The sequence below is a fragment of the Rhinoderma darwinii genome, chromosome 3 (assembly GCF_050947455.1).
Source record: "Rhinoderma darwinii isolate aRhiDar2 chromosome 3, aRhiDar2.hap1, whole genome shotgun sequence".
In the NCBI taxonomy this organism is placed as follows: domain Eukaryota; kingdom Metazoa; phylum Chordata; class Amphibia; order Anura; family Rhinodermatidae; genus Rhinoderma; species Rhinoderma darwinii.
In genome coordinates, this window is record NC_134689.1 from 376945392 (window position 1) to 376972891 (window position 27500).

Consider the following 27500-nt stretch of genomic DNA (forward strand, 5'->3'; position numbering starts at 1 on the left):
TTGGAGAATATGACACTTGTGGGTGCTGTGTTTTCATGATTTTTTATATATTTTATTTTTTTTTTTTCCCTTTCCATAGTCACCCTCTGTCCCAAGCAGTCTCCTTTAGTATACCATTTGGGCTAGACAGTGATGTTGATATTGTAATGGGGAACCCTGTAAATATTCTTCGTTCTGTTAGCTCAGACAGCCTGACGCCTCCAGTATATGCAACATCCTCACCAAACTGTGTTACACGAGCTACCTATACACCTACTGAGGATGGAGCAGAATTTCCAACACAACCACGCACCTTCAAAAAGGTCCCACTAACTGGAAAGGGTACAAATGACCTGCAGGTCCAGGAGAAACCAAGTGGTGGACAAGGAACACAGACTGATCTTCCAACCATTGAAGAAGCTCTGCAGATTATACACAGTTCCGAAACCCGGCTTCTCCCTGAAGGAGCACCAGATGGTTTCTATCTTCACTCACCAGAGGAGTCAAAGCCATCTAAAGTAGAAGAGGAGCTTGTCCCAAACTTAGGTGTCTACAGGACACATGATGGTTCTAGAAGGCTCTCAAGAGATGATGACTCTGTTTTGCGGGATAACAGCCTGGATTCTGATGCAGAAGAGACTAGACATACTCAAGAATCCAGTCGAAGCTCACTGAGCTCACAAGCGGATTCCTCTGCTGGGTCAGTTGCAAAGATGACTAGTTTTGCTGAACGAAAGAAGAAACTTGATGCCAAAGTTAATTCAGAGGGTTCCCCACCTTCGATACCGAATAACTCTCCTAATACAACCACATGGGCACAGAAAGCTGAAGAGTCTCCAGTTAAGAGCCCAGCCTTGAACTCTGAGATGAACCAGCTTGGAGCTAGGCTTGAAGAGAAAAGAAGGGCAATTGAAGCCCAGAAAAAAAGAATAGAATCTATATTTGCAAAGCACCGACAACGTCTTGGAAAGAGTGCCTTCCTCCAGTTAAAAAGGAGGGATGGAGAAGAAGATGGCGAAGATGAAGTATTGGACGATTTGAAGTTGTCTCCAGATGAGGGCCTTCCTAAAGAAAATGAGGATGAAAAAATTAGGAAACCAGGTGAAAGAGAAGAGAAAAATGATGAGAAGACACCTGATTCATCTGTCAAAAATCGTAGTGATAAACAAGTTAGCTTTTCCCCAGATGTAACAAAAGCCGGACTAGAGGACAATCTTGGAGAGTACAACCGAGCAGTCGCAAAGCTTAATTCTGCACTATCCTCTCTCCAAACGGACATGAAAAGACTGTCAGATCAACAGGATAAGATGATGAAGAAAGAAAGTAAAGCCTGGGTTATACCAGCCCCAAAGTCCTCACCTCCAGCCCATCGGCCAAAGTCATCACCCCCTACTAGACTTACAAGGGAGATCCAAACTCCTCGTTCCTCCCCAGCATCCCCTTCACAGTCCCCTTCACGCATGCCTCCAAAATCTCCCCAGCCCAATACCAGAAGATCACTGCAGATACAACCTATTGCACCTAAAAGTCCCAAAAATACCCGTCCTGTTGAGCTTAAGATTCCACCTCTTAACCGAGTACTCACCCCTCCGCAGAACGTGGACACCATACCCCACTTACGTAAATTCTCCCCCAGCAAAGTTCACGTCCAAACACGGTCCTCTCTACATTTCGCAGAGAATGATAATGAGGAAACGCAGCCAAGTAATGAGTTTCATGGGAACTTGCGCCCTGTGGCTTCAGTGGTTCCTCAGAGCAGTGGAGTTGGGTCATTGGCCGGGGAAGATAAGGAAACGAAACGGAGCAGTTTGATTGAGATCCCATTATCTGAATTGCAACCCACAGAAGATGTTGAAGTAGACGGAATGGATTCATTAGAAGGAACTCCAGGAGAGGAGGGAGGATCACAGAGAGGTCTTGGATTCTTCTTTAAGGTAAGGAAATCTATTTAGCTTTACAATTTGTATGGAACACTGCAGAATATATTAATCCCGAACATCGGTCCCATCCCCAGTTCAACTACACACACATACTATAGGCAATTTTATTACCAAAATGTAGTGTCCTTTTAGGCGTTTTTTTGGTCGAACCTTTTGCTCTTCCTTTCTGGAGTAGAAGTAAATTAATTTGATGTAAATCATTTTCTGTCTACAGGGCGAGGAGCGGACGGAGGATGAGATGGCGCAAAGGAGGGCAGCTCTTCTGGAGAAACAGCAGAAGAGGGTAGAGGAAGCACGGAAAAGGAAACAATGGCAAGATGAGGACAAAGAAAAGAAAGAGGAGACCAGGTAAGTAGAGGGCTGATAATTCCATCTGACTGGCCTGGTATCAGGGCGGCCTTGAAATCAAGGGGGCCCGGTGGTGCCAGAACACACACCCCACACACACCCCACACACACCCCACACACACCCCACACACACCCCACACACACCCCACACACACCCCACACACACCCCACACACACCCCACACACACCCCACACACACCCCACACACACCCCACACACACTTTTTATAGAATGATCGGGTAGAGTGCTCATACCAGATCCGAGACCTACATAGTTTTACAGTGCAGAGAAATCACTGGAAACTAGGGAGATGAGTAAACCACTGGACACAGTATGAATTAGCCCCCTCACTACTTTTCATTACCCTAGACCACCGTGGATACTAACAATAACTCCTCTATTAACTCCTTTACCTATTGGCATGAAGTCCTTACCTTCCATTAACCATCAGGGCTGCTGGCATTAACCCCTATTATGCTTTAGAACATGAGGCCTGCCAACAGTAACCCCTTCACTACCCTATTCCACCAGTGTTGTTACCATTAACTTCTTCACCCATGAAGACCACACAGGATTAACCACAAAATCTCCCTAGGACACACAGAATATTATTATTATTATTAACCCATGAACTATCTCATACTACCAATAATATTCATGATTAACCCTTAAGCAACCCACAACTGCCAGGAAAAAAAAATATTAACCTTGAAGTATGTTTTGGTTGTCGTTACAATAATCAGGTGGCACTGACTAAATGTGTACTCTCATCTTCTTGGCACTTGAGCTGCCTAGATAAAATCTATTAATTCCCCCCTAGCTGCAGAAGGAAAGCGGATGGGGGTGTAAAATTTTGTCCAGTCAGGTGGACCAAAAATTCATTCGGTGGCCCTGAGTAAAGGTCACAATGTGTTGGCATGAAACCATAAATTCCGGCTTTCCTGTGGGGTCTGCTGACTGACTTTTTTTTTTCTCTTTCCAGTCAACCACACAAAGAGGAAGAGGCAATGCACCGTCGAGGGGACTTCACCAGGCAAGAGTACGAGCGTCGACACCAGTTGAAGATCATGGAAGATCTGGACAAAGTCCTACGGCAAAAGCCTATGACGGTTAGAGCTGTTAAAAAACCTCGCCCTAAAACAGTCTTCCATGATGACTCTGTTATTTCCCGAAGTCCTGTGAGAGGACTGTTAGGTAAGCTTGAGGCCCATGGAGGATGGGATGGATTTCACAGCAGTTTAGTGCAATAGGGTGTTGGAAAACATTTAAGTGACTTCTTATCATTTTGATTTTTAGGTTCCAAACTAAGTAAAGTCTATTCTCAGTCCACCATGTCCCTCTCTACTGTGGGGAATGACAATGGCAGCGGAACATTCAGAAAATCTCCTCGATCACCAAGGTAGAGACTTGCCAGCCAAAGAATTGCCCATACAACTATGCCAGCCACAGTTGCCTCTTTAAAGCAAAACCCCTATTTTCTTCATGGTGTTCACAGCTCTGTGCTTCATACTTTAACAGAAAATTACATGATAGCAGCCTCTTCAATGAGTCTAGCTTTGCAGTCAAAGATCAGCGCAAGGAAGACAATTCATTGAGAGAGAATTACAGATGTGTTGTTTTCTGAGACTGTGCCATGAATCCATAAATGTGTCACTGACTCCTGGATACTTATTTGGGGTTGGATGGTCAGGAGCAACATAAAGAGGCCAGCAAGCAAAATGTGGCCCCTGAGCCCTTGCGCTATAGTGACGTTAACGGTCAACAAGGCTGGGGGCTTTGAGACACGAGAAGTAGTACCCACCCACTTACAATTTATACCTGAATACTGCTATACAATGATGAATAACACTACATATCAATGGCCACACAATACAGCTATTCAGTGCTCAAATAATACCGCCATATAGTATCAAAATAATTTTACCATATAGTGCGCACATGTCACTGCCATATATTTACCAAATAAATCATACTGCCATACAATTTCCGAATAGTAAAGGGGTAAAAGTCCCTGGTGGTCTAGGGCAGTGAAGAGGTTTATTGTATAGTGCCTGATAAAGCAGGGCAGTGAAGATGTACACAGTCTACTTTCAGATTTCTCCTAGGAGTCCGGTTCATGCAGTGACCGCCTCCGTGATAAAAGTATGGGTGCAGCCACGTGTGGCGTACATGTATGCCTATGGTAAAAATATTCCACAATAGACCGATTTTATCTAGTTTTTGCGCTGCAGAATATTTTTCCCATAGGTATGCATACATTGTAAAGTTAAACATACGCTGCGGAAATAAAAACATGGTAAAAGCAAGAAGGGTTTGTGCAAGTGCCATTATATGACATTGGTTCCATGTAGCCCTGTAGTCCTATCTTAAACCTTCACATCAGTAACTCCTATGTACTATGACTGTTTGTTGTCCTTGCTTAAAAGATTGACGAGTATGTGTGAACTGATCTGAGAATTCCCTTGAAATTAATAAAAAAGTTTTCTCTTTGGTCCTGTTACTTTAAGAGCGGTGTCACCCTCTGGTCTAGTGTCTCCCAGCCGGGGTCTCTTTACGCAGAATGGAGACAAGGACTGGGATACTGGTTCTACTGCATCATCTCCAGCCTCTATCCCAGAGTATACAGGTAATCTACTTCATGTGCTATATTATTCGTCACTCGGACTTCTTGTTTGTCATACTATCCACTGTCGATTATGGGTTAACCAGCTCTTTAACCCCTTCCCGTCGTAAACAACTTTTAGATTTTCATTTTCGTTTTTTCCTCCCCACATTCCAGAAGCCATAACTTCTTTATTTTTCCTTTGATGTAGTACTATGAAGGCTTGATTTTTGCGGGACCAGTTGTAGTTTTTCGTAGCACCATTTATTTTTCCGTATAATGTACTAGGAAACGGGAAAAAAAATTATTTGTGGGGTAGAAAATGAAAAACAGCGGTTCCTCCATGTTTTTTTTGCGTGCCATTTTTTACGGAAGTCCCTGTGCAATTAAAACGACATGTTAACTTTATTCTGTGGGTCAATACAATTATGGCGATACCAAATATATATAGTTTTTTTCTATATTTTACTACTTTTACATGTAAAAACCTAAGTGTAAAAAAGAACATTTATTTTGCGTCGCCAAATTCCGAGAGCCGTAACTTCTTTATTTTTCTGTGGATTAAGTGGTATGAGGGCTTATTTTTTGCAGGATAAGCTGTAGTTTTTAATAATACCATTTGGGTGTACATGCAACGGTTTGATCACTTTTTATTTCATTTTTTGTGGGAGATAAGGTGACCAAAAAATAGACATTCTGGCGTTTACAATTTTTTTTTTTTATTTTATTTTATTTTTTTTACGACGTTCACCGTGCAGGTTAAATAATGATATATTGTAATAGTTAAAACTTTTACGGACGCGGCGATACCAATTATGTTTTTTTTTTTTACTATGCTCTAGGGGGTAAAGGTTTTTTTTTTTTTTACTTTTAGGGGACTTCAACCAGCGATCGTTAGATCGCTTGCACGATATACTGCAATACTAATGTATTGCAGTATATCGTGATTCTGACAGGCACCTATTAAGCTCAGCAATGAGCTGTTAGAGGGGTTCGCCCCCCTCTTTCTGACGGTATTGACCGCAGCATTTAACGAGTTAAACTAGCAGGATCGCGCTCGAGCGCGATGCCGCTAGTTACTCTGAAGTGTCGGCTGTAACATACAGCCGACACCGGCATCGTATGGAGCGAGCTCACTGCGTGAGCCCGCTCCATACTTCCCCTACATGACTTTGGCGTATGGATACTTTGCAAATTTTGGAAGCCACATTTCTTCTTTGCACACCATGCATGGAAGGAAAGTAGACTTCTGTACATACTGCAGCTGGTTCAGCAGCGTCCAAAAAAAATAAATGACCACCGTAGCTGTGCAGAGACGTGGTCACATTTCTTAGAATGGTATTTTCAAAATTATTTTCTTTTTAATTCCAGGGCCCCGTCTCTACAAAGAACCAAGTGCAAAATCTAACAAATACATCATCCACAATGCATTGTCTCACTGCTGCCTTGCAGGCAAAGTCAATGAACCGCAGAAGAGCAAAGTGCTAGAGGTGAGTAGATAGGCATTGTTCTTGCACAGGTACACCGCTTTATGGCATTGTCACCTGTTGTATGTAACCATTTGTTGTCCTCTGTCCTTATATTTCCGAAGCCTGTTTACATACACAGTAGAGTCACATTATTATGACCACCATCTAACATCCAGAGTCACCGCCGTGTGCAGCACGGACAGCAGCTAGAGGGGCTGGGAGTGATCAATAAGGTGCTGGTAGGTTGTCTCCGGTATCTGGCGCCTCGCTGACCGCAGTACAGTCCACACTTGCTGGAGGGTGAGTGGGGGAGAATCCATAGAACGAACAAGACGATCGAGGTGGTCAATGGGTTCAAGTCTGGTGAATTAGGGGGCCAGGGAAGTACTTGGAAGTCTTGGTTGTGCTCTTCCAACCACTGTCAGACATTTCTAGCTGTGTGATATGTCGCATTGTCTTCACTGGGGTAGATGGAATCTTCCAGCAAGACAAACCGCACGTATGGGTGGACGTGATCTGCAATGATGGATTCATACCCAAATCAGTTCAGAGTGCACATGGATGAGTGGGCTCAGAGAATGCCATGAAAAAATTCCCTAGACCATAACGCTGCCGCCACAAACCTGTGTTTTTCCAGCAATGGTTGCCGGGTGTTTGTTCTCTGATGTTTCTCGCCGGACACCCCAACGTCTATCTGTTCATGAAGCAGAAAACGTGACTCATCGGAGAAGGCAATGCTTTGGCAATTATTGGTGGTCCAATTCCAATATGGCCGTGCAAATGATGCACCTTTGTTAGCATAGGAGCAGTGACCATCCGTCTGCGTCGGAGCCCCATACGCAGTGGGGTTCGCTGAACTGTTTTAGACACACGTCTGGTAGCCCCCTGCTTGATTTTTTTTTTTTAGGGGGAGCTGCTCCCGTTGCATGTCGTTCGTGCCTCGTGCACCATCGTAGCCGACGTTCACCTCTTACATCAATGGCACGTGTTGCGCCGCAGTTTCCACATCAGTTATTCCTAATGGTGCCTTTTGCCCACTCACAATACACTTTCACCACAGCAGCACGAGAACAGTTCACAAACTGTTTGAGAAATACTGACACCCTTGGCCCGAAAGCAAATAATCATCCATTTTTGCAACTCTGATAAATGGCCCCTTTTACCCATGGCACCAACGAGTGGTGTGTTCAGACAGCCTATAACACACCTTATATACCCACCAAGCCATCCAACGACACATCACTTCCTTCATGGGCTACGTACTGCTGATGTCGAAAGTAGGAGGTGGTCATAGTAACTACATAGTCGAGTCGCCTTATTTACGGCTCACGTTACAAGATGTGTGTTCTTCTCCCAGCCCCTTATATCAGAGGCAACTATTTCTGTAATGCAGTGGTCTCCAACCTGTACTGCTCCAGCTGTTGGGGGGAAGTATGACTCTCAGCATGCCTTGGCATCCTTCTGGTGGGAGTTGTAGATTTCCAACAACTGGACAGGTTGAAGACCACTGCTGTAATGGTATTGAAGCTACAAACTCCAGTCCTTCCAGTTCATTATTTGAAATATGTGTTGTGGGTTTCATAGGCTTAAATTTACATTGACTTAATTTCTTGGCACTGAGACGTCATTGGAGGAAGTTCAAATTTGTGTTATAATTCTGAATATATATGTGGCAATTATTTTGAAGATCACATCGAGTCCCATTTTGTACAATATAATCACTTCGAGGCACACGGGATTGGGGATTCGGTATGGTTAGGCCACATTATTTATGCTGTGTTATTGAAAGTGCATTAGAGCCAAATAAATTAAACTTTTTGATAGAACCTTTCCGATGGGTCTATCAAAGAGGTGGTTTGGCCTTTTTGACGTCCGCTTTGCTATGTACGAGTGCCAAGTCCTGACATGGAGAATACCGATTTCCTTTTCTCTTTCTTAGGACATGGATAAGAGCCAAGCCAACCATTTTGTCATCCTGTTCCGTGACAGCAGTTGCCAGTTTCGAGCTGTGTATACCTTTTCATCCGAGACAGATGAACTTACTCGTCTGGCAGGCTATGGTCCACGAGCAATTAATTTGTCCATGGTTGAAGAAATCTACAAGTACAGTTCGGACCGCAAGCGATTCACTCAGATACCAAGCAAGACCATGTCGATGAGCGTCGATGCCTTTACCATCCAAGGTCATCTCTGGCAGGTCAAGAGGCCCACTACTCCCAAAAAAGCCAGTACTCCCAAATAAATGTCCATCTTGGAACTGTACCTATTTATTTACAGTTGGGCAAGCCTCTCCGATTCAGTTATGTCCTTTTTTTTTTCTTTCTGCCACTTTTTAATTTGACCTAATTCGGTTTTTGTCATTACGATCTTTTGGAGCATTGGTGAGGGAACTAGAGTCCACAATATAGGCCAGGTAGGGGCCTATTCCTTACGTTTTCTAGAAGGGCTGACTGCAGATATTGGTTGTATAGACTATCTGAACTGTTGACCATTGCAAATGGTTGGTGTACTATGATGTTTATGAATGTAGGCCCCATAGCTTCCACCTTTTCAATGCAGGATATGGTTGTTTTTTCACCCTTTATAATGTGCCAAGCTGGTGCCTTCCATGAACTTGGTGCCACATCACTACTGTAGTCAACACTAGTTTTTGCATCGGTGCCTTCTACACTTGATACGGTAGAGAATGGTAGATGTATCTGCTCTTTAAGATGGCCGGAGCTTTTTCCATTCTTGGTTTTTATGATCTTGCTTCCTTCTGAAGTGATATGTCCAGTTGACTTGTGGTTATCTACTTCCCGTGGCGGGTAGTTTGGTGCCCGCTTTGACTCATGTCTGCATGGCTACTTCGACCACTGGTTTTCTTCCCTTCACTAATTTAGCACATTTTGTCACTGCCTGGTCACCATTTGAAATCTAACAATGCCTACTCCATGGTGGGTATCTGCCTTGTCTCGATCCACTGCCTTTCATCACATACATGGCTCTACTAGTAGCTTATGGTTCTGTGTTGTGCCGCACGTCCAGTGCTATATATCTGCTCAATGAATTCCCTTTGTGTCTCGTACCTGTGCTTGCTTACATCATACTTTAAAATATTTCCGCCAGTTTTTGGAGGTCTTCAAGTAGAAAGGAATTTTTCTTTTTTTGTTCTTTTGTATAGGCTGGTGAGCCTGTTCTTCTCAGTATATATATTTATCTTGTTTTAAGAAATCCTAAGTTACAGGGGCTGGATCCTAGTAGCCTAGGTGCCCCTGCCTTTGACAAAAAAAAAAAAGTGAGGAAAGAAATGTTTACGTTTTAGCCACTAGGTGGAGAATGAATTGTGTGGTACCTCTCATGCCCTTTCTTTGCTCTCAAATGTAGATAAAATTTGTATATTCTCTATCTGGGCTGAAACCCAGATTGAAGCTGTTTATATGTATGAATTGTGGTGGGAATGAATTTACGGGCAGCACATAAGGAAGTCTACTTTCCAATAAGCTTACTGGTCTGTATCCTTTTGGGAAAGAATCATAAGGCAGATGCGTGACACAGGCTCTATAGCCCTAACCTTGTTAGTATTGGAGCGGTTACTGCTCTTAAGCGTCTTGTCTGGATTAGGTCTGCAAGCTTGCTGCATGTACATACTGAGGCTGAGTGAGCCATCTCCCCTGAATTGGTTAATAAAACATACAACTTATCTCAAGATACTCTTCTCCTATATACATAAGCTATGGCGACTGATGGGCTGGTATATATCTTGTTGCACCCTAGTGCTTTTGAGAGGTCATGCCCTGCCACTGAGAATGCTGAGACCTGTAGTTCTTCTACTAGCCCAAAGCAACTTGCTTTTATAATTGACTCAATATAAGTAACTTTCACAGTCCTTATAATCAGCACAATGACTGTATGAAATTGCAGGGAGGGCGACCATGCTCTGCACAAGCACACTTTGTAATACGTGGGAGGGCTCACAGAAATCTTTCGAAGGTTTTGTATTCTGCTGCTTGGACACGGACATCCTAGAAAGCTTCCTATCCTTTATTGCTTAGAACTGTACAGTAGATGTGGGGTTGGTGCATTGAACAGTCCCATGGGGAACATCTATCACATGTTCATCTCTACATTCTTATTGTGAGAACTGGTTGGCTGCTAAGCCCTGCCCCCGAGGAGCAAGGCCACAGAACTCTAGCAATGCGTCATACACTATTTATAAACCTAGTACAGATATCATGGATGAAGTGTAGGTGGCACAGTCTCAGCGAGTCTGGACTCCATAGCTGATGATGAGCTGTCCTGCCACGTGTATTTATAATATACATACAGATTTATAAATATCTATATTAAATGATTTTGCAATTATTTGTATATAAAAACAATCAAGGAGAATGAAAAGATTGTTGTTGGTCTTTATTTTGTGGTATTGAATGGGGGTTGGGAGGGGGTAGAGTTGGTTCAATCCTCAGCAAGACCAGAGAAAACTGAAGAAGGGACTGATTTCTGCTCCAACAGCACCTCTGTAAAATACAAGTGAGAAAAACAAATGCATGACTTATTCATTACGACACATTTTAAAAGGCTGATCTTGTGTACAGGGTGTAGTTTTTTGTTTTTTTTATATATCTATAAAAGTATATTTACATCCATTGTCCCCAGTCCATATATTTGCCAGAGCAACTCTTCGTTTGACAAACTTAGCACAATTCTGTGTTACATGATGACCTATTGATTTGAAGGGGCACTGTGTAAGGTTCTATTCACACTTACATTCATAATCGAGCAATGTCTGATCCGATTTCACACTGATCCCAACAAATCCCATTGATTTTACAATTCGGCTACCTTTGACGTCAACAATACTGGAACCTGCTAACATTAGTCTAATACAATTATGTGCAGATGCGGGCAGTTTCCTCCACGCGATAAGCTCCACTTTGAATTGGCACCCATGTGTTGGCATAGCCTAGTCAGCATGTGAACTTCATCAGTAAATTATACTGTGTAATATTTTTACCCAAACTTTCTATAGCCAGCCTGCATACGTAGACGTTTCCACCTATGGTGTCGTATAGACTTTCTCCTAAAGATTACAGCTCGGTGACTACACAGAGTGTCCTACTCTGTGTTCAAGTTTTTAATACAGAACCCATTTAGGGGCAGGTCAGATCATGTTGCTATGACAACAGCCAGAGGGAGGTATGTTTATTTTTTTTCTATTTTTCACAGTGGAATCGCAGCTTTTCTGGCCCCAAAAATCGCAACATTTGCCTATTTCTTATTTATTTATGGCCTGTCCCTCAAACCTTCAGGATAATTTTTTTTTTTTACACTATACTATTCCACTGCTTCACATCAGCCCTAGTTGCAGGGGAAATCAGCCCTGTTCTAATGACTTGTCACTGTAAGGGCTGCGCTGAGGTCTAGTTAGACCCAGGAGCAGCCTTCTACTACCAGCGACCATGTGGCCAGTCACATCTAGACCGCGCTCACTGAGCGCTGTGTACATCAGTACACAGAAGACAAGCGGTGAAAATTGCTTCTGTCTCCTCTTCAGGATCCCTGCCGACATTCAGCCTCCAAATCACTCAGGCAGTAAGCTTAAAGAGGCTCTGTCACCAGATTTTGCAACCTCTATCTGCTATTGCAGCAGATAGGCGCTGCAATGTAGATTACAGTAACATTTTTTTAAAACGAGCATTTTTGGCCAAGTTATGACCATTTTTGTATTTATGCAAATGAGGCTCGCAAAAGTCCAAGTGGGCGTGTATTATGTGTGTACATCGGGGCATTTTTACTAGCTGGGCGTTCTGACGAGAAGTATCATCCACTTCTCTTCAGAACGCCCAGCTTCTGGCAGTGCAGACGCACAGCGTGTTCTCGAGAGATCGCTGTGTCGTCACTCACAGGTCCTGCATCGTGTCGGCCACATCGGCACCAGAGGCTACAGTTGATTCTGCAGCAGCATCAGCGTTTGCAGGTAAGTAGCTACATCGACTTACCTGCAAACGCCGATGCTGCTGCAGAATCAACTGTAGCCTCTGGTGCCGATGTGTCCTCGCTCGTCCGACACGATGCAGGACCTGGGGCAGGAAGTGAGTGACGTCACAGTGTGATCTCTCGAGAACACGCTGTGTGTCTGCACTGCCAGAAGCTGGGTGTTCTGAAGAGAAGTGGATGATACTTCTCGTCAGAACGCCCAGCTAGTAAAAGAAGTAAAACACGCCCCGATGTACGCACATAATACACGCCCAGTTGGACTTTTGAAATCCTCATTTGCATAAATACAAAAATGGTCATAACTTGGCCAAAAATGCTAGTTTTTTTAAAAATAAAAACGTTACTGTAATCTACATTGCAGCGCCGATCTGCTGCAATAGCAGATAGGGGTTGCAAAATCTGGTGACAGAGCCTCTTTAAGCCTGTGCCGTGCATATATACACAGTGGGAAGTCCTTAACTGTTTAACATTGGAAGCTTTTCACAATGTGGTTCCCAAATATACAGTTTGTGCAAACAACCTTTAAACCTAAAAAAGTTAGCATTTAATGCGCTTACCCTTCTCCATTATATAATCCACATGACAACACCTATTGCCCTTGTAATTAATTCCCTAACTCCTCACTCACCGTCCGGCTCCATCTCTTCTTCTGAATCCTCATCTCCTATGTTGATCTCGTCTGGATTATTCTGAAGAGTCAGCTCTGCTAACTCTGTGCGGGAGGCGTCAGACCTGCACCGAAAGTTAAAACGGGTCATTAAATAAAGCCACGGTAGAAAGATGGTGCCTGTAAGGGTGGATACGGCTTCCGGGCTCTACAAACCTGACAAAGAGAATCTTCTCCTTAATCTGAGGTTTGTCTTTCTCTGCCTCTGCTGCCACCACAGCTGCTCTCTGCTCCAGTGCCTGCATCTCATCAGCTGGTTCTAAAAAGACCGTTATATAGATTAGCATGGATAATACATCTGATTATTAAGAACACAGCACCAGGAATGAGTCCTCCCCTCTCACAGCATGCAGGCTCAAAGACAGCCTGAGGGGGAGAGAAACGGCAGCTGCATCCCCCTCCTCCCCGTCTAATATTTACGGTTTAAATACTAGACGAAGGTGGTTTCTGAATATTTCCAGAGACCCTGAAGGCAGGGAAAGGGGAACTACAGGTCATGCCACTTTTCCCTAATAAAAAATATGACCAAGTTTAATATATTCACACAAATTGCCGATTTACGCCTGCTGCACACGGCCATGTTCAGTCCGCGAGATACAGACCGAACGCAGTTCAGGGACCTAGACTCCTAGCATCATAGTTATCCATGATGCGGAGTCCCTGCCTCCCCGCAGGAATACGGTGCCATACTGTAATCAGGTTTTCAGTATGGGACAGTAGTCCCACGGGAAGGCAGAGACTCACAGCATCATGAATGACTGACGCTAGGAGTCCGGCTTCCTTAACTGTGCTCGGTCCGGGAAATACAGCAGAGATACAGTCCAAACATGGACATGCGCAGCAGGACTAATGCAATAAAAAAAAAAATAGCAACAGTAGATACCCATTATGATCCCAAAATCTCCTGTGCATATTTAGGTCACTAGTAATGTCTCTAGCAGCTCTAGTAGTAATAGTGATGGGACCACTGCCCCTAAAGCTAACCAAACATACAAACTTATTCGCCTGACAGCTATAGCTCCCAACTCTACCATAAATCCAGGCTTATTTTAATGGGCAGAGGGGAATAAGCTGATGCCAGACACCTTTGGCAGCAAGTTATCACCCATAAGAACAAAAAAAATTTCACATATGTCCAAACCTTCAATTGAGGGACTTTCCACTATATATATATATATATATATATATATATATATATAGTTTTATATGTGTAGCAACACCTTCATATAATTTAACTAGGCACTGTTAAACACACAATGGACTTTTACCTTTACTGTCCTCACTAGCTCCTCCGCCTTCAGCCCTCAACCTCTGGGATACCAGGAACGTCCCCTGTGTGTTGTACTTGGCTTGTACACTACGCTTGACCCGCAGCATCTCCCGTAGCGTGTCCTCATTACCATGCCGTACCTCAAAGTCTCTCCAGGTCTGCCAAAACCCTGATGTCAACTGCAATAGAGATTTATTTTAACACCATGGTGACCTTTATATAAGACCCAACATGATAACACATTCTTCATACTGGTGAGGAATAGAGAAGTCTGTACAACTCACCCGAGGATCACACATTTGAGAGCAGAAGGAATACACAGCTCTGCCTCGGTCAATCTCTCCTAATTTACACTCCATGTCCGCAAACCGTAGACACATCTCCCGGGCCTGGTCATCTGGCAAGATCTGAGTAGATAATCACACAGTTACAATGCACCACACACTAAGTATCTGCATAATGATGTTCACCTTTGTCTTAAAGCGTACTTTTAGGTGACTTTTCAGAATAAGCGGTCGTATGTGTACATGAGAAATAACAATATTTCTGGCCATTGTGTGACTTGTATACAGAATTTTTCATCAGTATTTCCCTCTCATTGCAGAAAATACCAAGCGTAGTATAGAAGCAGCAGGCTGGATGAGATTTGAACAAATCTCATCCACCCACAGTGGGAAAAAAATCTGCTGAGAAACTGTTCAAAAATTGACCTGTGGTGCGGTCCATTTATTCTGCGGAATCACTGCTATTCTGTTGCAAGTTTTCCCCCATTGAATTCAATGAGGAGGTAAAACCCGCAACAAATAGCCACGTGTTGCGAGTTTTGTGGGGGAAACGCTGCGATTCCTCTGCAAAAATCGCAAGTGAGAAAAAAAACGACCAATTTTTTTTAATTTAAAATAAAAAGCTTATACTTACCCCTGGCCATTGTCCTAGCGATGGGATCCTGCGTTCGGAGTACAGCCCGTCCTTCTGGGGTGATGTTGCAAAAAGCGGCAGCGGTCAAATAGACTAGTGCCATCCTAGGAGGCCGGATTATACTCTGAGGAGAGGGCACGCATTGCCATGACAATGCCCGGGTGGTAAGTATAAACTTTTTTTTTTTTTTTTCCTCCGTAGTATTTTCACAACAAACTTTCCACCTAGAATAACTGCACTATTTAGTGCGGTTTTTCAGCAGAATTGCTTGCGGTTTCCAGGACTGATACACCTTGTACTTTTGCGCAGCGTATCGGCCCCGTATGTCCCTATCCTAACACAGCAGTGGACCTGAGCCCTTAAAGGGGTTTTCCAAGTTTTGACACAGACCTAAGGATAGTCCATCAATGTTAAAACCTGGAAAAACCCCTTTAAAAAGAGGTGGAGATAAAAAAAACAAATTTAAGAAAAACATTTACTTACTGCATTCTTCTGTTCCCGTCCTCCAATCTCCCACTGCCCTTTGATTCCATTTAATATGGGTCCATAGTGATGTAACATAATGTAGCTACACTTTCCAATGGCATTTCACCTATTTTACCTAGTGATGTAACATCCTGGGGCAGCCATTGCAGTCACATGACATTACGCCACTACGGACCGGACAAGTCACTGTGACCTAGTTGTCGTGCAAAAATGAGGAAGATCGGTGGTGCAAAACAGAAGAATTATCCTGGCAGCAAGTATCATTAGAACCTTTATTTTTCAACATTTACAGGTTCTCAGCCTTTTTGGAAAATCTGATGAATCCTGAAAAACCCTTGTAAGGTGGTGATAGATGTTTAGATTATTGTTGACCTCTTTGAGACCAAGTCATTTTTAGGCTCCAGGACACAACCATTTTTGCAGGTAACTTATTTGTGTAATATCCATAAACTAAATTTTTGGAAGGAGAGAACAAGCAAAAAAAAAAAACAAGCCCAAACATGGCCACACAACACAAAAATGTGTTTGCGTCACCATATTCGGAGACCCATAACTTTTTGTATTTTTACCGCAATAGAGCTGTGCAAGGGCTGCTTTTTTTTTTTCTTTTAAGATATATACTTTTTTTTAGATATTGTTAGATGTTTTATTTAACTTCATTTTAAGCATTTTTTTCATTTAGTTTTTTTAGTCCCACTAGGGGACTTGAACATGCGATCATTTGTACAATACACCTATTAATACTGCTGAAAGTATTGCTGTGTATTGTACTTTTAATGGTCTCGTCTTAACACTTTTAATCACTTTTCATTAAATTTTTTGGGGAAGGTGAAAACAGCAATTCTGGAGGTTTTTTTTTTGTTTTTTTTTACCATCTGTGGCCCGCTTTAGACATCTCAATGTTTAGTATTAGGGAATGGGAATAGAGCATATAGTAATAAGGAAGCCTGTACCTCAATGGCTCGCTCATAAATGCTGCGGGTGTGTGTGACTCCATAAATTTCAGCCGCCCTCTTAATGTAAATGTTAAACATCTCGTACTGCTCTGCTGGTTCAACTGCCTGAGTAGCTCGCTCATACAAAGCCATAGCGTGCCGGGCCAGACCATGCTCTTCCTCCAGTTTTGCATACAGTAGAAATATATCTAGAATAGGCAAGACAGAGGCATCGGTAAGTGACTAAAATAATATTCATTCTCCATCCCCTTGGATTTTCCTATACAAACTTTTTGCGAACTTTCGAGGACAACCATCTAAGGCTTGTTCAAACAGGTCCCGAGCTCTCTCCAGCTTCTTCCCTCCATACCGAGCAATGAACTTAGACAGGTAAGTGCTCCAGATGTCATAAACGTTGGGCCACCGGAACAGGGCGATGCCACGCTCGTAGGCCTGGCAATAGAGAGGCATCATGGTTAACAGAACCATCGTCAGAGATGAAAATTTACTCACCTATTGGTGATCACATATCCACCTACCTTAAAACTTTCCTCAAAGTAGTTATGCTCCTCCAAGAAGAGGGCATAATTGATGATGATCTGTGGCGTGGCTATGCGGAGGTCAATAATGCGATCATATACAGCTTTAGTGGACTGTGGGTACGGAAAATTAGATGTGAAATTAACATAGCATAGAAAATGAGGACAAGTGATGAAAGCCATAAAAAAAAAAGTGGAGACAGATCTTCATTCTCTAATATCTTGCGGTTATCAGAATCGCCCTCACATCAGCAGATCGAGCTATTCATTATGCAGAATACAGACTACAGCATTCTGTGCATGAGGTCCAGACCATCAGAAAATCAGTTGTGGCCTCTTGGAAGTTACAATTTCCTGAAAACTCCCAGACGTCATATTATATAAAAGCTCGATGTCTAGTCCTAGATTTTGTCCAGTGGAATATTTAAATGAATCTATGGCAAGACTGGACAGATGGAGAAGAGAGATAAGTCGGGGTGTTGTACCTTGAAAGTGCCCAGACTTTCCTCCAGGTCAGCCAGCATTGACCAGACTTTGAGGGACTTGTACAGTCTGTTCTGCACCGGTTCAGAGGCATCAAAATATTCAGCTTTCCGGGAAGGCACCGCCGTGGCTTTCTGCAAAAAAAAAACATAGTCATGCAACAAGAGGCATACAAAACCCAATGTACAATGAATAATAAAGTGACAAATTAAAAAGGATGCGGACTAAAGGAATAAGATCAAGATCCCTGCAAGTAAATAAAACAATGGCCAAAACTTGTATATACAATACCACAATCTATGTTTTTTAGGGGGAAATCCTCTTTGAAATGCACTTGGATGACATTTTACGGTTTATGGATTAACAGAATTTTACTGTAATGTACAATCCAATATGATGGGCAATTCTAGGGCATGTAACACAGATACAATAGTCCCATACCCTCAATATACTCAGCGCCTCCTCATAATTCTCATGTCTCAGCTCCATCTCACCAAACTGGCACCACACCGAGGCCAAGTCATCTACATGTGTATACTGCACCTGGGTCGCTCTCCGCAGGATTGCCCGAGCCTGGAGATAAATAAACAGCAAAATCCAGGTGTCAGAATGTATGGTAAGGGTTTATTATTCACAGGGGAACCCAGACCACAAGTCACATACACAGGAAAGTGACCATCGGGAGCGCCTCATTATGTTCTTAAAGGGATCATCCACTGGTTAGCGGATTGCTAGGGGTGGAGCAGGTGAAACCATGAAATTCATATTTGATTGAATCCTCAAGAGCGTCAGACATACACCGTTCAGTCATAAAATGAAAACCCCCGCCTAATATTGTGTAGCTCAACCTCGTGCCGCCAAAACAGCTCTGATCCATCGAGGCATGGACTCCATAAGATCTCTGAAGGTGTCCTGTGGTGTCTGGCACCAAAACGTTAGAAGCAGATCTTAAATTGTGAGGTGCGGCCTCCATGGATCGGACTTGTTTTTCATGCACATCCCACAATGCTCGATAGGATTGAGATCTGAAGAATTCGGAGGCCAAACGAACACCTTGAACTCTGTCGTTTTCCTCAAACTATTCCTGAACAACGTTTGCACTGTGGCAGGTCTCATTACCCGCTGCCATGAAGGGGTGTTCTTGGTCTGCAGCAGCGTTTAGGTAGGTGGTATGTGTCAAAGTAACAGCCACATGAACGCCAAGACCCAAGGTTTCCTGCAGAACGTTGCCCAGAGGATCACACTGCCTCCACCGGCTTACCTTCTTCCCATAATGCATCCTTTTACCATCTCTTCCCCAGGTAAGCGACTCGCACGCACCCGGCCATTCACATGATGTAAAAGGAAATGTAATTCATCAGATCAGGCCACCATCTTCCACTGCTCCACGGTTCAGTTCTGATGCTCGTGTGCCCATTGTAGGTGTTTTCGTTGGCGACGTTGCGGCATGGGCCCTCTGACCAGTCTGCGGCTAGACAGCGAGCTGCGATGTTCTGACAACTTTCTATCATAGCCAGCAGTAACTTTTCCAGCAATCTATGCTACATTAGCTCTTCTGTGAGATCGGACCAGACGGCTAGCCTTCACTGGTTCACCGGTTGTCTTTCCTTGGAACACTTTTGGGAGGTACTAACCACGGCATACCAAGAACACCTGCCGTTTTGGAGATGATCTGACCCGGTTGTCTAGACATCACAATTTGGCACTTCCCATAGATGCTCAGATTTTTACACTTGCCCATTTTTCCTGCTTTCAACACAACGACGGACTGTTGACTTGCTGCCTAATATAACCTACCCCATGACAGGCACCATTATAACGAGAGGAGAAATATTATTCACTTCACCTGTCAGTGGTTTTAATATTATGGCTGATTGGTGCCCGTCATTTAACTGAAATCATGAATTGCAATTTGTCCAAATCCTGGTGCAAAGCAATAAGCGGAATACAGTTATTGCAGATTATCCTATAACATACTGTGCTGTCACCCCCGCTGATCAGCAGAACGAAGGGTCTGTGGTTCATCCAGATGGACAGCTCTGCCTGCTTAATGCAGCTCAGTCCCATTCAAGTGAGCGGCGGCACCAGGTACATCCTCATATATATGTACTGTGCGGTGTCTGAACACAATGTAGGGGATGTTGGCATTGGATGGATTGCTGTGCCCCCCATTCCGTGATCTGCAGGGGTTGGACCCTTACCGATGAAACATTGATGGCATATCCGGGAGGCCATCAATAGTTAAGTCCCGGAAAACCCTTTTAACAGACATTTACTGAGAATAGAGGATACATTGCCTTGCAAAAGTATTTACACCCATTTCCACCCTAAAGTCTTTCCAGTTTTGATGCATTACAACCTGGAAATAAAAATTTTAACTACATTTTATGTAATGGACTTGACAAAATAGGCCAACAATCTTTACAGTGAAATAAATAAAAAAATTACCTGGTTTAAAAATGGGAAAAAAAAAAAATTACAATTTGTTGAGTTGTTATTTGCTATGAAAACCAATTAACTTCAGAAGTCCCATAATTAGTTGGTACCCCGTGTACAATCAAAGTGTCACATAATCGGTCACGTGATATCAATATAAATACTGAAAGGTCCCAGAGTCTACAACATCACTAAGCAAGAAGACCAAGGAGCTCTCCAAACAGGTCAGAGACAGAGTTGTGGAGACGTATAGATCAGGGTTGGGTAGTGAAAAAAAAGTCCCAAACTTTGAACATCCCACGCAGTAGCGTTAAATCTATTATAACAAAATGGAAAGAATATGGCACCACTACAAACATGACAAGAGAAGGCCGCCCACCAAAACTCACAAACCGGGCAAAAGGGCATTAATCATGTGATTGAGGGACACAGCAACTTGGGTATAGGCCCCTCCACTAGGTGGATGCGTTACATTAACCAGTTCAGGACCGGGCTATTTTGCGCCTTCAGGACCAGACACCGTTTAGCCATTTTTAGCACGTCTTAGTTAAATGGCTATAACTTTTTTATTTGTTGGGCTAACTACGTAAACTTTATTACTATGGTCCGTCCCTCAAAGGTCAAAAAAGACCTTTGGGGAACTTTATATATATTTTTTTCTTTCTTTTGCACCATCTTTTCCACTGTAACTGGAGCTGCACAGCAGCCCCAGTTACAGGGGAAATCAGCCCTCTCATAGTGACAATTGTCACTAATAGGGCTGTGCTGGGTCTAGTAAGACCCAGCTGCAGTCTGTCAGTAACGGCACCCAGCGATCATGTGACCAGTCACATGATCACCGGGAGGAATAGAGACAGCGCCGCTGCTGCTGTCTCTATTCCTGTACACAGCGCGCATTCAGCGCTGTGTACAAGTGATCAGAGAAGACAGAAGCAGCGAAAGCTGCTTCTATCCTCTCCTCAGGGTCCCCGGCAGTCACTGACAGCCGGAGACCCGACATTCAGCTGCCCGATCGCTCGGGCAGCAAGTTAAAACCCGCGCTGTAAAAAGTCTACGGCTCGGGTATTAAGGACCCTGACCGCTGGCCGTAAAAACACAGCCAGCGGTCGGGAACCAGTTAAGAAAAGATAAGAGTTCATCCACTATTAAACAGTAAAAACACCAAATAACTCACATCCTCTATTTGTCCGTTGTCCTCATAGAACTTGGCGAATGCCACCCACAACGAGTGAGTTTTCCCAGTTGCCTTTGCTGGACTCACAGTCTGGACGGCCTCTGTGTAAGTGTTGATAATCTAAAGAAATGCAGTTAAAATATGTATTAAAATAAAAAAAATTAAAAAAAAAGGACGGAGAAGTACAAAGCAGCAACAACAATGTATAAGACTTACCTCTCGTGGCTTGCTTTGATATAGCTGCACCCTCTTGTGCCACTCATGGACATTGTGTGGGTTCTGTCGCAGTAACACCCCATTAAGCAAGATAGGTCTCCGCTCCATCAGCTGCTCAAAGCGAGCCAATCTCAGCTCCAGATCTAGGTCATCTAACATAAAAGGTCAGTACATTTAAGACCAAAGTGTGTAAAGAATAGAAATGAGTGAGCCTTGTGGACTCTTACCTTCCTCTTCTTTCCCCATCTCGCTGACGGTCTCCATTTTGGCAGCAATGATGCTCTCTTCAAACTGAGCGTAGCTGTCGAAAACTTGTGTGAAGTCACGTACAGTGGTGACTGTCTGAATGGCCTCTTCGTAGACATCTCGAGCCTGGGAAAAGAGAATTTTGGACTTAGAAGTGTGACAACAACAAAAAATACTTGCCATCCTAATTGTCTGTCTATGGGACAAAAATGAAGGGGGTAAAGCCATAGCAGGGGGTAAGGCTAGCATATCGTTTAAGGGGAAAATAAAAAAGAGATGAACAATGGATTACCTTTTCAAAATGGCCACTGCGCGTATGATATTCGGCGAGTGCGCACCACAACTTGCCCCTTTGATCTGTAAAGCGGGTCAACCCACCTCGAATAATGGCTGCCGAGTCAAGGGAGCGGACAGAACCTGGGTTCTGGGACAGAAGGGTACACAGCTGCTGCCATAGCTGCAATAGAGAATAGTGATCAGATTTTAGGCCTCATTTAGGTGGTAATAATGCGGCTACATCTTACTGCTATAATACAGATGCTAAGGCCCTGCCCCCCCCACAGGTCAAGTGAACCGAACTTAGATTACCATAGGTTTCTACGGTAGCCTAAGTCAGGCCTTATTCACACAAACATGTTATACGTCCGTGTGACAGCCGCTAAAACAACGGCCGTCGCACAGACCTATATATTTCAATGGGGCCGTTCACACGGCCGTTGTTTCAACGGACCGTGAGAAAATAGGACGTGTGTGAATCTAGCCTAAGATTCACTTAAACTGTGCGGAGTCCTGGTCTTGCGGCCAGAATACAAAAGCTAAAACATGGCTGCATTACTGCCATCTGAATGAGGCCTAACACAACAATTAAATTCTAAAAAAAAAAATTGTTGTCTAACCAGCACATAAAAATAAACCTAAAAAAACAAAAACATAAAACGCCCCACTGATAACACTTGTCATACTGTAAATCAGTGACATGCTTTATACAGAATCTCTGCCTTCTTTTCACACTCACTTGATAATTTGATTTTCCTTCCTTTGATACAAAGTCATCTTGGTTTACAATGGTGGCCAGTCTGGAGGCCGCTTCATCCAATCTGTCAACGGACCGCAGATATTCTATATACTCCTCCGCATTCTCAGGAGACAGCTGTCATGAGAGAGAGAGAGAAAAATGTTAGATGATCTACTGATAGATCAGGTCTCTGGGCCAAAGGTCTTCTGTTTCTTGCTTCTCTTTAATAACTAAAAGAAATGTTTTTGGATTTGATTAAATACTTCCCTAAGTAGTTGTAAGACATTTCTTATTCTAGACAGTGGATCTTTAAGCGGATCTGTCAGTCGAAACCGCTGCCCTAGGTAAGGGTAGCATATTACAGGCCCGTTCTCCTATTAGTCAAAACAGCACAAAAAAAATATTGCGCCGTTTGGCTAATACGAGCGATCAAAGAATATACCAAATCACATAGCTATGAGTCCGGTGTATTCATGAGGAGAGCGCTTCTCCCGCCTCTCCCCGACCTCCTCACAGTGACTGACAGGCTGTTGTGTACGCTAATACACAACAGCCAGCTGGCAATCATCGTTGGCGGGGGCAGCGCGCTCCTCACGAATACACCGGACTCATAACTAGGAATCTGGTGTATTCTTTGATCTCTCCTATTGGTCAAATGACACAAAAATAATTTGATGCTTTTTGACTAATAGGAAGAACGGATCAGTCCCTGTAATTCAGCAGACAGATCTGCTTTAAGATCATCTGATCATAGTTGAAAGACACCCACCTTTAAGTACCTTCTGTAGACCCTGACCGCCGTCTCTGGTAGGGGGTGAGCACGGACAAAGCGAAGGTAAAGGGGCCAGACGCGATGGTGCTGGGTAATGGGAAGAGCACGAAGAGCGCGGTCAAAGGTTCTCCTAGTGCGGGTAACTTTACACTGGTCCACGAGGAACTGGCAGTAATCCAGCCAAATACGGGGCATCTGATCAGGAAAGAGACAATTTGATGACCAACATCAAGCAAAGGAAGGAGAAACGGGGGCATGATAATAACTGGAGATACAACCTGGCGTCCTTCCTTACCTTGTGCATGAAGACCAGCGCTCTCTCATGGCAATTATTCACCTCCTCGAAGGACGGATCAGTGATGCATCTCCTCTTGACCTGCTTCCTGCGCTGCTTTAGATAGGCATACCACAACTTGTAGCTGGAGGATACAACAGGAGAAATTATTTATGGACAAAATACAGCAGAACGGTCCACCGGGAGCTCTAGAAGATATTCACGCGCTCATCTGTTGACCAGAGCCTTAAAAAGTCAAATGTATCAAATCTGTCATTGGACGGAGCGGGGAAGCTCCATCCTACTCCACCATGAAGGAGCTCGGATGGTTTGGTAACTCACAGAGTTGGATGGAGTGGAAGTGTTCATGCTCAGCCACCACTCCATACAACTCCTCCTTAACCTGGCCTACTGAGGGGTCACCCCATTCTAGCGGCTGGACCCCCAACTCACTTATCTTGCAGCCAGGAATGAAAAGAAAGTGTCCTGGTTATGTTCCCATGGAAGCAGATCCTAGAACTACCTCTATGGGAAGTAAATGGGTGAAAAACGCTGCCAGATGGAAACCACAAGGGATACAATATGCTAGGGCTTTTTAAAAAACGAAAAGTGGCCACACACAGATAGCGGTCGGATGAAAACTCGTTCAGCCAACAGCTATTTCTCCCAACCCCCCTCCATACACATATACGCTTGATTTGGCCAGACACGCATGTATACTCAATGGGGAGAAGGGAATAAGACACCTCTCCCGTGAGAACAAAGGATCGGGCATGATTGAAATCCAACATGCCTAAGGTTTCTGGACACCCTCATACACATTAGATAGTTGGTGGGTCCGGCTGATTTTCATCTAGTGTGTATAGGCTTCTTTAAGCCCTTTTTTCTCTGATAATCCTACATCTGGACAATCCTTCAGCGATCAACTGATCAGTGCGGCCACTCAATGTAGTATTACATGGTTCCAATTTAAATTAACAGGGTACCAGGTTATACGTGATCATATTAAGGGGTAACCAAACTTTCAAAAAAGATCTGACATGCCATAGAGACACGTCAGAAGTTTTGATCGGTGGGTGTCTGAGCAGGGAGACCCCCACCGATCGCTAAAACGAAGCGGTAGAAGCGCTCGGGTGAACGCTGAGCCGCTTAGTTTCTGATCGGCTTTTCTCAGAAAGCCGAGCAATTGGTATATGGGCTCATAGACTTTCTATTGAGCCCATACACCTCTCCAAGGAAAGTCAATCATAAACGAAGCGGCACAGCGACCACCTGAGCAGTTCTGCTGCTTTGTTTTATCGATCGGTGGGGGTCCCAGTGCTTGGACCCCCACCGATCAAAACTACTGACACGTCAGAACTTTTTTGAAAGTTTAGCTACCAGAATCTTCACTCTGCTATATAGAGGGGAGTCCCGAGCAAGAAAATTCCCCTCTATGGCATCCATAGGCACGAATAGGGCAAAAAAACAACAATGAATGGCCAGCACTACAATAAGACGTCACTTGTTACACTCACCTTCCTGGAAGCTCCTTAAGTGCTCTCTCGTAGATTAAGTTCAGGGTATGAGCCGGGGCGGAGAGCTTGGATTCAATATATCGCATCCAGCACTTGACAGAATACGGATTCCGCAGGATCTCCTCCTCAAACTGCAAGTCATCTTCTTCCTGTACAATATACGTATTGATTAGTCTGGTGCCATCAAAAAAACGTGGCGCTGTGCAGGGAGAAATTTAGAAGCCCCCCTTCATTCTAGTCATCAATGGGGGTCCCTGCTGCCGGACCCCCAGAATAAGCGAGTGACGGCATATCCTAGTATCACACTGCTCAAATCTCTACACCTGGAGGGTCCCAGCCTCTGTGTGAATTGCTTGTCTTCAGAGCCTGTGGTTACTCTGTGTCAGTCTATGAGAAATCTGCTTTTACCACACAGAGGATTGGCTAGACTGATACATTCTGACAAAAAAACAACACAACACCACCAGCAGCTGTGTGAGCAGGAATAAGTTTCCGCGTCTAAATGAAAACAAAATTGTTGCTATTTACTGACAGCAAGCATAGATCTTGAAAAGTGAGAAAACTTGTAAACACAAAATACATTAGGAAGTTTCAAAACTTTTTGTTATAAAATGATTAAAGCCTATTTAAAGTCTTTTCTCCTCAGTATTATAATTATGTCGTTTTCAGGAAATCTACTAGTCCAGATCCTCCACTATGTCCACTATAGACACGGAAAGGGGACTACAATACCCAGCATTCCGTGCACGAGCAGACACATACCGCCTCACTCTGCCATACACAGCAGACCACACACTGCACATACGTCCTCCCCCTATACACGTCCCCCAACTATCACCGGTAACTTACAAACGCGATTTCTTTATCCGGCATGTTGTGGTTTCAGCGGATCAGACTCACAACGTCACTGCCGGGAAATGTCCCTTCACGGATTCCGTACCACGCCTCTGCACAATTTGACGTAACGGACGTTCCATACGTACTCACGAATCAATATTACGCCTCGATACACAGGACGCCATTTTGCTTACGGGTAGGCTGGGTTTTTTTCTCCAATCTATGTTGTTAAACAATGCGCATGCGCTTTGTATCCCCGGTTGTATAATGGTAGAGACTTTCATGCTGTCACAGAGTGTGTTACGACATGCTGAGACTTGTAGTTCTACACCAGCTGGCTTCACGTGTTGCCTAAATATAAATAACCATAAGGATAATAAATTCACCCCAATTCTTTTTTCACAAACGTGTATATTTATACATACAAATGTATTGCAAACTTTTCCAGTATTTTTCATTGTCCCTCGAAGTTTCCCAAAGTAAGCCACAGCTTCGCCCCCTTAAGAATATCAGCTACAGGTGTTGCCCCATAAGAATATCAGCCACAAGTGTGCCCCCATAAGAATATCAGCCACAAGTGTGCCCACATAAGAATATCAGTCACAGGTGTGCCCCCCATAAGAATATCAGCCACAAGTGTGCCACAATAAGAATATCAGTCACAGGTGTGCCCCCCATAAGAATATCAGCTACATGTGTGCCCCCATAAGAATATCAGTCACAGGTGTGCCCCCCATAAGAATATCAGCTACATGTGTGCCCCCATAAGAATATCAGTCACAGGTGTGCCCCCCCCATAAGAATATCAGCTACATGTGTGCCCCATAAGAATATCAGTGACAGGTGTGGCCCCATAAGAATATAAGTCTCCGATGTGCCCCATAAGAATATCAGCTACATGTGTGCCCCCATAAGAATATCAGTCACAGGTGTGCCCCCCATAAGAATATCAGCTACATGTGTGCCCCCATAAGAATATCAGTCACAGGTGTGCCCCATAAGAATATCAGCTACATGTGTGCCCCCATAAGAATATCAGCCTCAAGTGTGTCCCCATAGGAAGATCAGCCACAGCTGTGCCCCCATAGAAATATCATCTGCAACTGTGCCCCCATAAGATTATCAGCCACAGGTGTTCCCCCATGATATCAGCCACAGCTGTGCCCCCATAGGAATATCATCCACAGGTGTGCCCCATAATATCAGCCACAGGTGTGCCCCATAATATCAGCCACATGTGTGCCCCATAAGAAAGTGATTTACAGCTCCCAGCAGCTCTTTATGACTTTTATATGAGAGGACTTGTTTTTTCTGTATTAGTTATCTTTTTTTCTTTCTTCTCATTTTTGTAACTTGAGGGACCACTCTATTATGATGTTCTGCAGCATCTGAGGTATG

At 43.8% G+C, this 27500-nt stretch overlaps 2 protein-coding genes across 6 annotated transcripts in view; one reads left to right on the top strand and one right to left on the bottom strand.

Moving 5' to 3' along the window:
• CAMSAP3 (calmodulin regulated spectrin associated protein family member 3) overlaps positions 1 to 10715 on the top strand; it is a 97705-nt gene extending 86990 nt beyond the window's left edge. For all 4 annotated transcript variants that reach the window (XM_075858791.1, XM_075858792.1, XM_075858793.1 and 1 more), the window contains 7 exons: positions 80 to 1913; positions 2134 to 2267; positions 3250 to 3461; positions 3564 to 3666; positions 4775 to 4893; positions 6241 to 6359; positions 8278 to 10715. In XM_075858791.1, the coding sequence (XP_075714906.1) occupies positions 80 to 1913; positions 2134 to 2267; positions 3250 to 3461; positions 3564 to 3666; positions 4775 to 4893; positions 6241 to 6359; positions 8278 to 8580 (2824 nt within the window). In that variant the 3' untranslated portion in view covers positions 8581 to 10715. The remainder of the gene's footprint in view (positions 1 to 79; positions 1914 to 2133; positions 2268 to 3249; positions 3462 to 3563; positions 3667 to 4774; positions 4894 to 6240; positions 6360 to 8277) is intronic.
• XAB2 (XPA binding protein 2) lies at positions 10716 to 26222 on the bottom strand. Of its 2 annotated transcripts, XM_075858796.1 has the most exons (19): positions 26115 to 26222; positions 25266 to 25414; positions 23770 to 23893; positions 23472 to 23669; positions 22703 to 22837; positions 21980 to 22144; positions 21669 to 21813; positions 21442 to 21593; positions 21226 to 21345; positions 18057 to 18188; positions 17618 to 17749; positions 17133 to 17246; positions 16884 to 17046; positions 16612 to 16802; positions 14539 to 14661; positions 14253 to 14433; positions 13141 to 13243; positions 12946 to 13049; positions 10716 to 10837 (listed from the first exon to the last, which is right to left on the bottom strand). In XM_075858796.1, the coding sequence occupies exons 1-19, from the start codon at positions 26136 to 26138 to the stop codon at positions 10776 to 10778; spliced, it is 2517 nt and encodes an 838-aa protein (XP_075714911.1). In that variant the 5' UTR covers positions 26139 to 26222; the 3' UTR covers positions 10716 to 10775. The 2 variants fall into 2 exon arrangements, with proteins under 2 accessions (XP_075714911.1, XP_075714912.1); XM_075858797.1 differs by lacking the exon at positions 18057 to 18188.
• Between the last annotated feature and the right edge of the window lie 1278 nt (positions 26223 to 27500).